This window comes from Sinocyclocheilus rhinocerous, unplaced genomic scaffold (assembly GCF_001515625.1).
Source record: "Sinocyclocheilus rhinocerous isolate Xijiao unplaced genomic scaffold, SAMN03320098_v1.1 scaffold475, whole genome shotgun sequence".
Classification (NCBI taxonomy): Eukaryota; Metazoa; Chordata; class Actinopteri; order Cypriniformes; family Cyprinidae; genus Sinocyclocheilus; species Sinocyclocheilus rhinocerous.
Genome location: NW_015646677.1, coordinates 413291 through 425990, shown reverse-complemented (window position 1 = coordinate 425990; position 12700 = coordinate 413291). Strand labels below are relative to the sequence as shown.

The following is a 12700-nucleotide window of genomic DNA, read 5'->3' as shown; positions in this document are numbered from 1 at the left end:
CGGCATAGAATCTTTAAAATACGTCTGAGAGTTTTACACACCGGACTGTTATTGTGGCGACATTTCCACGCCCCGAAACGTGACGATGAACGAAACGAACTGTGATTGGTTGTTTGACATGTCGGTCAAACGGCCTCATGGGCGGGCCTTGGCCAATGAAAGCTGCCATGGATTCCAGACTGACGGCTGAAGGTCTGGCTACGCGAGACTATATACACTATAGGGCCTTTCGCACCGCTTTAGTTCCAGAACTAAATGTACAGTACTAAAGTACTGGGACGATTTTGCGCGAACTATTTCCCAGTACTATTTAAAGGGTTGCATTCGCATCGAGAGTGTGTACTAAGCAGTGACGTAAGCCGGTCGACAGCGTCGTCATTTGTGCGCGGCGTTCAACAACAGAAACAAAGAACAACATTAACAACAGGAGGACGCTGTGATCGGAGCTGTGTTGTTGTTGTTGTGTCTTGCGGGTTTCACAATAATGGACATGGAAAGTCGACGTATACGTAAAGCGATTGAAAGAACGGAAAGGAGGACTAAGAATCTCCAACGACAACTGACAGTGCTACAAGTGCCTGCACTTCAGCGGCCGTCCATCTATCGCTGTTCTCCATACTTGCGAAATAAGTTGACACAATGCTTACAGTATGTTTACACGGCGTTTTAAATCATGGCGGGTGAGGGCGTTTTCATACGCGTTTGGCCAATCAATGTCTACTTGCGTCGCGATTAGTACCAGTTGTGCTGGTTAGACCCTGCTCCGGAGTAGGAGCTAATTTGGTTCTCGAAAAAGGCAGTCCGGTACTAAAATCGCACCCAGTTCCGGCGGTGCGAAAACGCCAAAAAGTGGGTAGTTCCACAATTAGTTCTGGTACTATGAAAAGGTTCCCGCGGTGCGAAAGGCCCTTATAACACTGATAATACCAAACATTGCATGCTCTTCTATAAATTTATAAATGGGTGAAACTACAGTTACAGATGTTTACTAGGTTATATATTTCTGTAAAATCCATATTTACATTGCAGTCAAAAATTTGTTAAGAATTTTAAATATCTATATGTATTTACGTTAATGATTCATCAATTATTTGGTTGTTAATTTTACTGAAAATCTCTATTATGATTATGAAAATGTCTAAAAATGCACATCCCTAATTCAGATTTGTTTGATTCTGTTGATTACTCTCATTCACTCTAACTGAATCTGCTGGGGTTCAGAGAGCATGTGAGGGGTCAGCAGAGGTCATGACCTGCGGCAGGAAGCCGGTCTCCAGCAGCAGCAGATGCACCGTCAGCATCAGACAGTCAGACGGGTTTCTGCAGCTCGACGAGTCCAGCAGTCGCTCCAGCGCGTGAGGAATCACTCCATCCTCCGTCTCACAGCACAGCAGTGGCGGAGACACACCCTCCTCATCCTCCATCCACTCCTCCATCCCAGAATCCCTCACACTGCTGCTGTCCGATCCACCGCCACCGCTGGCTTCAGCCTGAGACACACACACAGACACAGGCTGCTCTGAGGACTCAAACACACACACACACACAGGCTGCTTTGAGGACTCACACACACACACTCTCTCTCTCTCTCACACACACACACACAAACATGCTGACTCACGGCATCAGGTTCTTTGTCATTTCAGTTTCTTTTCTTTGGTTCTTGTTGTTTATAAAATAATGCTAGCAGTACAGTTTTAGGGCCGTGTGAAATCTGTTTCGTTTTTTCCACAAATTCTGTGATTACTTATTTAATTTTTTAATTACATTTAAATGATCAAAAATTATGCATTCAATTGAATTCATAAAACTTTACCAATTTATTAATATATTAACATTATACATTTTAACAATAACAGTGAAATATAAAATGAATTTTTTTGTAATTTAATACACATTTATTAACAAAAAGTATGTATAATTAATTAAACTCATAAAACAATTGAATAATTTATTAAACTATAAACAATAATAGTGCCCTATTAAATGGGTTTTATGTTTTCAGAAATTAAGTTTTGTCTGCTTATATTTATATGGATTCTGTGTTTTATGATTTACAAAAACAACGGTAATCAAATAAATGATAAAACTTTAACAATTTAATAATTCATAATAATTTTAACAATAATAGTGCCCTATGAATCTTATTTATTTATTTGTGAGAAATTCTGTGTTGTCGGTTTTAATTTTCTGGATTCTGTGTTTTATGATTTATCATACAATTGCATCAAATCAGGGTTATTATAGTTAACTAAAACTAAACCCATTTAAAATGCTACTTTAAATAAAATAAACATTAACTGAAATAAAAATAAAACCTTAAACTTCTTTTAATTTAGCTAGTTTCATTTGATGTACTAAAATAACTTTAACTGAAACTAAAATTAACTTAATTTGAACACGTTTAAAAAAAACAAAGAGGAAAATAATAAAAACTAATTCAAAATATGAATAAAATCTATAATAGGATCTCGATACTAAAATAACACTGAATCAACTGAAAACTGAGCAATTCCTTTTATTTTGTGTATATTACGTATTAACGTCCTATGTGAGGAACAACATTTCATTTCTTTGTATGTCACTACACACAGCGAAATGACAGTAAAGCTTATTTGACTTGATTTTTTGGCAAAAAAAGTGCTGCACAATAGTGGTCTACTGTTTAAATTAACACATGAATTAAAAATTGCTTCGTGAGGTATGTTTCTGGGTCTGAGCTCACCTCCTCACTGGATGCGGCTGCGCCTCCTGCTCCGCTCGGGGTTTCTGGGGCAGTTTGTATTTGCTCAGGCAAAATCACAGTGATCATATCACCAGAAACAACCCCACACGAGGAGAGCGTCTGTCCCGTGTCCAACAGAACCTCCTTTCCGTTCAGAGACAGACTGAACTCCACATCAGCCCTGTGCAGAGAGAGACAGAGGCAGCACATGAGAGCTGCTTCAGATGGACGGAAGTGAAAGTGTGAGCAACATGACTGTACAGATCGACTCAAACCCATATCGAAAATCCAGCTAATAATACCAGATATTATGATAACCAGCATCACTCACATGCATTCAAAACCAGTGTGGGGGGGGGGAGTTACTTTAAAGGGGTCATATGATGCTGCTAAAAAGAAGGTAGATATGTGGGGGCGTGTTAGAACGAGCCGTTTTAGGGGGGTGTGGCTAACTCTTAACTTTTATAAAGAATATCTCTTTGGATTTGAGACTTTAGTCTTTGCAACTTTACAGATCTTCTTTATGCACCAAGAGCTTGTAACACTCTAAAGAGAAAGGAAAAAATGAAATCGCATCATATGACCCCTTTAAAAGTAATGCATTATAATATTGCGTTAAAAGTAACTAATTAAGTTACTAAAGTAATGCGTTACGTTACTTTTGAGTTACTTTTTAAATCTGGGCAGAGCTTGCTTGTTTGTTTTTAATATAAAAAGTTGTTCTTTTACAAATGCAAAAGCCCTTTCACCCCAAAAGTGAAATGAATGCGCCTCAGGCTGCAGGAAATGTAAATTCACGTCTGTACAATAGAGGGCGCCGCTCAAACAAATCTCATGAAGAATATGACGCAGGAGAAGAAAGTTCAATAGTGTTCAACAAAAAATAAAACACAAATGTATCATTTTTGCTCATTAGTATGGTTGAAGTGGATCATCGAATGTCAGTAGCAAAGACACTGGTTAATAAAATGGGATTAAACAAATTATATTTGTCTTATTTAACATTATTAATTATTGCAGGTTTGTATAATATCTTGAGAGTTCGCATTTGATGGTTTTTATTCATTTTGAGGAATACTCAATCTGTTTTTGTGCATGTGAAATCAATGCATGTTGACTAGTCTAGAACTACAGTAAGATGTCTCTGCACTTACTCCTGATTTCTGTCACCATGGCAACACCAGAGCTGTCACTCAATACATGGGAAACAAAGTAACTGCCGTTACTTATTTGAAAAAGTAACTCAGATATTTCCTTCCAAATTAAAAAATAATGCGTTACTTTACTAGTTACTTGAAAAAAGTAATCTGATTACGTAACTTTCGTTACTTAACGCATTACCCCCAACACTGTTCAAAACACAACATGGGCTGTAAATCATCAGAACACAACTAATGTTAATCCATACCTGATTAGAAACCCCAAACCTAACACATACAACCAAGAGAAGCATCTCAAACTCACCCCAGTCCGCACCGAGGCAGCAGGGCGTCTCTGACCCGGGCTCTGAGCTCGGACAGCGTCGGTTCTGGTCCGTCCAGCTCCAGTCTGCTGCTCTGTTTGTTGATTCTCACCCTGAGCTTCATTCTGCACTGAAGCAAAGCAGATCCGCGCTCACATTCACTTTCATTTCGCTGTCGGAGCATCATGTGACGTCACTGAAACTCAGCAAACATCATCTTTGATAATAATTAACCTTTACTTAACAGCCGAGCTATAAAGCAGTATTTCAGCGTCAGTTACTGCATTTAGTCCAGTGTTATTAGGCCACTGCAAATTAAACAGTAAAAGCCTCTGCTGAATGTGTTTACATTTAATTAAAACAGAACAAAAATAAACATACCTTTCACACACACGTCAAAGTAGCGCAGTGAAGCCAGAAAAGTCCGCGGCCGAACAAAACAGCTGAGCGAGATTTTCAAAATAAAAGTCCCGCAATTACGTCATTAAGTTTATTATTATTATTATTAATGGTTTATTAATTCAATGCCACAAGAACAAGAGGTATTACATATTCATATGATCAAATTAACATTAGCTGGCAGAGAAAAAAGAAAAGGGAAGAAAAAAAAAAGAAAGGAAGAAAATTACATAAATTTCAACGCCAAAAAAGTCAGAATTGTGAGATAAAAAGTCGCAATTTCCTTTTTTTTTTTTTTTATTCAGTGGCGGAAACGGGCTTCCATAATAACTCTCTGACGACAGCGCACTCTTCTGATGTAATTTTTGCTCATCTGTTTGCGAGCAGCAGGTGGCGCTGAAGATCCCGAGCAAACCCGCGGCAGTCCATATAAAACTAGAGAAGAAGAAGGAATATCCGGAAAAGTCTGAGAATATAGTTTGCTGTCAAAAGTGCGTCTATTATTTCTATTTTAAAATGAATCGCACTTATAACGATGAGCTTCAGTATCTGGATAAAATCCACAAAAACTGCTGGCGGATCAAGAAGGGCTTCGTGCCGAACATGCAGGTAAATCAGCCGTCAGAACCGCAAACGTGTTCACTGTCGCATATATAAACATGAATAAACCCAAATATCCAATCACTACATTACAACATTAGTTGTACAGTATTTTATTGCGGGGTCTCTGTGCTGATTATTAACGTTGGCTGTTTTATTCAGCTGTAATGTGTTCGTACATCAGGTTATTGTGGTTGTAATATTAAATGTAGTTTAAACTGAATGAAGTGCTGAATAATGCTTTGGTCTTCAGGTGGAGGGTGTTTTCTATGTGAATGATCCTCTGGAGAAACTCATGTTTGAGGAGCTGAGAAACGCCTGTCGTGGTGGAGGTGAAGTTACAGCACACTTTTGATTTGATTTTTATTAAATAATCTATACAAACACTTTGGCAGCAACAGTATATGTATATATAGTTAAATTAAAACATAAGGTTGGTTTGGTTCATGGCTTAGAAATGATTGAGAAATACTTAAAGATGTTTAAGAAATGTTTAGAAAATAAAAATAAAAGGGCATATTTTAAATTAATTTAGCAGAGACAGTTCTTTGGGCTTTACGATTTTTTAAAGACTTTATAGATTCTAAATAAGCTTTAAAGGCCGTTTGAAAATGAGCAAAATTGGGTTTAAGTTACTCCATTTAGTTTGATGAGTATAACAATGTCCTAATAGCAAAAACAGATCAGTAATAAATATTTTCCTTTCAGAAAAGCCATATTCATTTGAACGAAGTAAAACAAATGATGAATTTAAGACTAGGATGCAGTTCATTTTTACAAAGAAAACCAAAGAAGTGTCCTTTAAAATTGCTCAGAAACATTAGAGCGTTTCCATCTGGATATAGATTACAAATGCATTTTCTGTAATTGTAAAAAAGTCTATTGTGCATTTATTTTTTTGAATGTTAAGTTTAGGTTGAACTAAAATTACGAATGGGAAATAAATAAAATAAAATTAAACGAAACCTAAACAGTAATATTTAAAATAAATGACTTGCTATTAATTTTTTTTAAGCTTAATATTTAATTATTATATGATTAACATATTTACCAGTGCAGCCTATATTTTATTTTTTAATAAACTCATCACATTGAGCTGATTGAAATGGTAACTGTTTAAATTACATATAAAATGTGAGACAATGTTAGTGAAAAATACCACTTATAAAGCGGAGAGTTCCGGTGCTTGATTCTGATTGGCTGAGCCGCGTTCAAAGCTGATGTAAATTACTCTACAAACACACACCTTTGTTTACTTCTGTGTGTTGCTCGGCAACCACTTTGTTGCAACCACAACTGTTTCTGAGGAGCTACATTGTTTGGTGGAAGAATACTGTTTTTATTAATATCATTACACTTTATTTGCTCTGTTTTATTTTGTGAAAACTTACTACGTATATGTGAATAACCGTTTTATAAAAGCAATAAGCCCCGTGAAGCCGTGGTTTACAGTGAATTTATAACAGCTTCATGTCGTGCCTAACAACGCCCCTTAGCTGTAATAAATTAACTGTAAACCACGGCTTCACGGGGCTTATTGCGTTATTTCACAGGGTTTGGTGGTTTCTTGCCTGCTATGAAGCAAATTGGAAACGTCGCTGCCCTGCCAGGAATCGTACATGTGAGTTAAACGATCAAGATTTATGGTGACAGGAAACGCATCATGTTGCTTTATCCTGTTTCTCATTCTCAGCGGTCCATCGGTTTACCTGACGTTCACTCCGGATATGGTTTTGCTATCGGAAACATGGCTGCGTTTGACATGGACGACCCAGAGGCCGTGGTGTCTCCCGGTGCGTAATCGAGCCGCGTTCAGATTCACGTTAACGATGTGGCGGCTCACGGTTCGTCTCGTCTGCAGGTGGCGTGGGGTTTGACATTAACTGTGGCGTCCGTCTGCTGAGGACTAACCTGGACGAGGGCGACGTGCAGCCGGTGAAAGAGCAGCTGGCGCAGTCCATGTTTGACCACATTCCCGTCGGAGTCGAATGTATTGTTGGCTATTGCTACAAATATACCCCAGCGACTTAAGACTGCTTTAGTGCTCCAGGGTCACATATAGTCATTTAGCAGATGCTTTTATGCAGTGACTTATCATTCCCGTCGGAGTCGGATCCAAGGGCGTCATTCCCATGGGAGCAAAGTAAACAATACCGCACAACCATACCATTTACAGTGTCAGAGGCCTTTTTTTGCTTTTTGTTAATTGTATAATAAATAAAAAGAAAATAAATACATAGAATACAAAAAGAATAGCACTTCTTCATTTTGCAGTCTTTTTCTACCTCAATTTATGTTTTTGCTCTGAACTTGGCAACAGTGATTTAATTGTTTATTGCGAAAAAAATAAAATGCTTAACTTAACCGTTATATGCACTAATATAACTGAACATCATAAATACCAATGGAGCCTATATTTATTACTAAAAGATTTTAATGCATGAAATATGTTTTGTGAATATTTGAATAATGATGCAACTAAAATTACTAACTGGAAAAAACTAAAACTGAAATAAAATTAAATGAAACCTGAACGGTACTCTGAAGAAAAAAAAAAAGCATATAAAATTAGTGCCGTCAAACGATTAATAGCATCCAAAATAAGTTTTTGTTTACATAATATATGTATGTGTACTGTGCATATTTATTATGTATTTATATACACACACATACAGTGTATATTTTGGAAGTATTTACATGCATATACATTTATATATTTATATTTAATATATAAACATAACAGTTTTCTTAAATATATACATGCATGTGTTTGTATTTATATATACATAATAAATATACACAGAACACACACATATTATGTAAACAAAACTTTTATTTTGGATGCGATTAATCGTTTGACAGCACTACATTAAATTAATGTTAATTAAACCAATTAAATAAACTGAATATATAAGAAAGCCAATTCAAAATATGAATACACTATAATAGTAAATAAATAATACTTGTTGCCTTGGCAATAAACTTAAATAAGTTCAGTAAGTTAAAACACTAGAACAGAAATAAAAATAAATTAAACCTTAATAGTAATAAAAACAATACAAATGGCAAAAGCACACACAATTAATTACATTAATTTCAAATTAGAACTTGATTCAAATGAAAACTGAAAATACAAAAATAAAAGCGAATTCAAATTAATACAGTATAAATAATACTGTGATGATGAAATTAAGTTGAAGCACTAAAATTATTTAACTGGAAAATAGCAAACTGAAAATATTAAATTGTAATCAGTGTTCATTTTGACAGGCATTTTTGATTTAGTCTTAGTCTTTATCTTGAGACGAAAATGCTTAATGTCTTTCATAGTTTTAGTCGACGAAAAGTCATTAAATTTTTGTCAACTGTAACAATGTAGTCTTCAAACAAAAATACAATTAAACTGTGTACAAAAGGTAGTTTTACAGTCCTGAGTCTGAGAGAGATAATACAATTATAGTTTTACTCATATTATGAATTGGCTTTTGTTCTTTTATCGTCATTAATTTTATGCACTTTGTTTTTGTGTTTTCACGAGCGCTGTGTGTGTGTGTGTGTGCAGAGATCTGGAGGAAGCTCTGGAGATGGGTGTGGACTGGTCTCTGAGGGAAGGATATGCCTGGGCCGAGGATAAAGAGCACTGTGAGGAATACGGCCGGATGCTGCAGGCCGATCCCAACAAAGTCTCGTCCAAAGCCAAGAAGAGAGGACTGCCACAGGTGCACGCATTTACAAGACAACACAACACAAAGCCCAGCAAATTCTCTCCGATCTCATGTCATGTTCTCCTGCTGTTGTGTAGTTGGGGACGCTGGGTGCAGGAAACCACTACGCCGAGATTCAGGTGGTGGATGAGATCTACAACGATTACGCTGCGAAGAAGATGGGCATCGACCACAAGGGACAGATCTGTGTGATGATCCACAGCGGCAGTCGAGGCCTCGGCCACCAGGTGGCCACAGGTGAGCGGCACAGGTCTTACTTTAATATCCAGATACTATTAGAGGTTTCATTTTTATTAACATTTTTTCATTTGAATTAGTTTTTTTGAAAATGTCTATATAGTTTTTTAGAATTTTTTTAAGTGTTAATTTATTATTTTTAGTTTATTTTATGTTTGTTCATTTAAATTTTTTGTTAATTGTTATTCAATTTTATTTCAGTTAAGGATTATTTTTGTCAAGCAACAATTTTATGGTTTTAATTAACTATAGTTAAAGTTTTAGACATTTTGTTGTGTTTTTTGTCATTTTTATTAGTTTTTTTTTAAATGTCTTAATTTGTTTCAATTTTAGTTTATTTAGTTAATTAAATTTTATATATATATTTCAGTTAAGGATGATTAAGTCTTAGTTTTAGTTAATTATATTAAAGTTTGACTTTAAAAAAAAAAAAATCAAAAATATTTTATTTCAGTAAAGGACTCAACTTTTTTTTTTTTTGTTAAAAGTTAAAGTTTGTCATTTTGATGTGTTTATTTTTCTTAGCAAAATTTGTAAATAGTTTTTGTAATTTTTTTAGTCTATTATTTTAATTACATTATTCATTTTAAAATATTTTACTTCAGTTCAATTTTATTTCAAGTAACAATATTTTTATGGTTTGTTAACGGCAGCGGCTATTTACACTAAGTGAAAATAGCAGTATTTTTAACAATATGCTATTTACACTAAGTGCAGATAGCGATAGATTCTATTTACACTGTTAAAATAGCAGGATTTTCTGCTATTTACACTACTTACTGCAAATAGTGGCTATTATCTGCACCTCAGTATTATAGTACATTATAAAACAGTATGCAGTAATAACGTATTGAGTGTGAATGATAATTTTAATTCAAATTATTAAATGGATGTCACCTTATTGGGACAAAGCCCTCACTACACCTACCTGATACTTTATTTTCAACTTTTTGATTATTTCCTTCATTTTTATTGAAAATAAATGCCTTTCCGATGCGATATGAGATTTGAAAAGGGAGAAAAAAAATTTGGTAAAAGGCGGATTCGAACTTTTTTTTATAGTGTTGACCATCCCTATCACACGTTTGTAGGTGGAGCTAGTGTAAATAGACACTCCGTTTAGTTAACTATAATAGCCCTGCTTGACATTCCTCACTCTGGCGTTCAGATGCTTTGGTTGCGATGGAGAAGGCGATGAAGCGGGATAAGATCACGGTGAACGACCGTCAGCTGGCCTGCGCTCGCATCACGTCTCCTGAGGGTCAGGACTATCTGAAGGGCATGGCGGCCGCCGGCAACTACGCCTGGGTCAACCGCTCCTCCATGACCTTTCTCACCCGCCAGGTGAATTCTCACACTCACAGGGAATACAATAAAATATCACTTACCAGTCCTGTGGTGTACAGTGCTTAGTGTGCATGGAAAAATGACAGTACATTTGTGACCCTGGAGCACAAAACCAGTCATAAGGGTACATTTTTCGAAATTGAGATTTATACATCATCTGAAAGCTGAATAAATAAGCTTTCCATTGATGATATGAAAGCTGAATAAATGAGCTTTCCATTGATGTATGGTTTGTTAGGATAGGATAATATTTGGCCGAGATACAACTATTTGAATATCTGGAATCTGAGGGTGCAAAAAAATCTAAATATTGAGAAAATCATCTTTAAAGTTGTTCAAATGAAGTTCTTAGCAATGCATATATTACTAATCAAAAATTAAGTTTTTATATATTTACGGTAGGAAATTTACAAAATATCTTCATGGAACATGATATTTACTTAATGTCCTAATGATTTTTGGCATAAAAGAAAAATCTATAATTTTGACTCGTACAATGTATTGTTGGCTATTGCTACAAATATACCCCAGCGACTTAAGACTGCTTTTGTGCTCCAGGGTCACATATAAATATAGTCGAGCAGCCCTAGATGTTTTAAGCATGCAGAACATGTGCATACTTTGTACTCTACACAAACTGCAAGAACAGCATGATAACATCCCATGAGAGTTTTGCCGCTGAACGCGTTCGCACTGACCTTCACTGCAGGCCTTCTCCAAAGTCTTCAACACCACACCAGACGATCTGGACATGCACATCATCTACGACGTCTCGCACAACATCGCCAAGGTGGAAGAGCACATGCTGGAGGGCAAACAGAAGACGCTTCTCGTGCACCGGAAGGGATCGACGCGAGCGTTCCCGCCTCACCATCCACTCATACCTGTCGACTATCAGGTGACTTCATTTGCACCAAATCAAATGTAACTCTGTTTACTTTAATTCTTGTTCCAGTGGCCTGTAGCACGAAGCCGGTTTTGGTTTTTACCCAGGCAAGTTCGCGTTTAGTTTGAGCAGACTCTTGAGTTTTTGGGCTCAAGAAGATGGGTTGGTTTGGAGCGGGTTTTGTCAGCTCTTCGTCAGCAAACTCTGCTCCGGAACAGGTTTTATTCTGGTTTAGAGATCGCAAACCCAAACTGGACCAATCGCGTTCCCAAACAGCAGCATCCGCCTCCGAACGCAATGACCGCATTTATTTTGTTTCGTCTGCTCGCTCTGAGGCGCAGGTAATTTAATATTTAGGCCTATGAAGATTAATACTTATATCGAATTTTGTGAGCCCGCTGATCCTGTTTGGTTTTGTCAACTCTAAACCTACTCTGAAACTCATCTCGCTCCGTGCTACAGGCCACAGGATTTCTTGTGAACGATTAATGCATGTTATTCTGAAAGTTTGGAAATGACTTTCCTTTCGATGTGGTTTTCTCTTACAGTTGACCAGTAGACACTTTACTTACATTTAATGTGCTTTCTATGGACATAAAATAATTTCTTTTGATGCGAACATCTTAACGTCTTTGACCCTTATATTAATAATTATAATGGTTTATAATTCATATAATAAATTCATATAATTATTATATTAAGTGGCAATTGATTTTAAGCTTTGCATTTAAATTATATTAAATATAGATACATATAGATAAGCTTTAATATATCCAATTTTTAAAATGACTAAACTAATGTTTTCCTTTTGAGCTCTGTGTGAAACTATATATATAATTAATTCAGTTGATTCCTTTGCATAGTCACATTTTCTTTCTGCTGCCTTCTCAAACTTTTACTGCAGCAGAAGTGTTTATTCCTGCCTTGTAAGTGCATTTAAGTTTATTTTTAATAATGACAAATCTCTTAAATTATCAGCAGAAAAGTGAATTGCGCCGACTCTCGCGAGAAGTGAATCAAACTCCACGTTCCGCACACTTCACACTTTCAGATGCACGCGCTCCAGAGTTAATCTCATTAGCTATGTTTCCATCACCCTGCTTTTATGCGCATTTTGATGGAAACGGCAAATTTCGAATAAAAATCCCTTAATTCGCAAAAATGTTTTTACGCTCACTTGAGGTGGTTTTTAACTTGTGCGAAAAAGGGTTAATGCGAATAAAAGTAGATGGAAACGCATTTGCCAAGTAAATTCCTCCATGCGCATCAAAAAAGTAATGTGACTGCACTATGGGACGGCAAAACCTAACCAGTGGACC

The 12700-nt window shown here is 36.2% G+C and overlaps 2 protein-coding genes across 6 annotated transcripts in view; one reads left to right on the top strand and one right to left on the bottom strand.

The window, feature by feature from the left end:
- LOC107707973 (F-box only protein 7-like) overlaps positions 1-4616 on the bottom strand; it is an 11129-nt gene extending 6513 nt beyond the window's left edge. For 2 of the 5 annotated variants that reach the window (XM_016512099.1, XM_016512100.1), the window contains exons 1-3: positions 4190-4449; positions 2726-2906; positions 1254-1490 (exon numbers count right to left, since the gene is read on the bottom strand). In XM_016512099.1, coding sequence (XP_016367585.1) covers positions 1254-1490; positions 2726-2906; positions 4190-4374 — 603 coding nt within the window. In that variant the 5' untranslated portion in view covers positions 4375-4449. Of the gene's footprint in view, positions 1-1253; positions 1491-2725; positions 2907-4189; positions 4451-4568 lie in introns of those variants that run through there. The other 3 variants (XM_016512102.1, XM_016512103.1, XM_016512101.1) reach the window with 3 other exon arrangements.
- A 442-nt stretch (positions 4617-5058) lies between these two features.
- Positions 5059-12700, top strand: part of LOC107707948 (tRNA-splicing ligase RtcB homolog) — a 9006-nt gene continuing 1364 nt past the window's right edge. Inside the window, exons 1-10 of the mRNA XM_016512070.1 lie at positions 5059-5195; positions 5440-5518; positions 6740-6807; positions 6880-6979; positions 7048-7176; positions 7296-7329; positions 8749-8905; positions 8989-9148; positions 10317-10492; positions 11205-11393. Coding sequence (XP_016367556.1) covers positions 5103-5195; positions 5440-5518; positions 6740-6807; positions 6880-6979; positions 7048-7176; positions 7296-7329; positions 8749-8905; positions 8989-9148; positions 10317-10492; positions 11205-11393 — 1185 coding nt within the window. The 5' untranslated portion in view covers positions 5059-5102. The remainder of the gene's footprint in view (positions 5196-5439; positions 5519-6739; positions 6808-6879; positions 6980-7047; positions 7177-7295; positions 7330-8748; positions 8906-8988; positions 9149-10316; positions 10493-11204; positions 11394-12700) is intronic.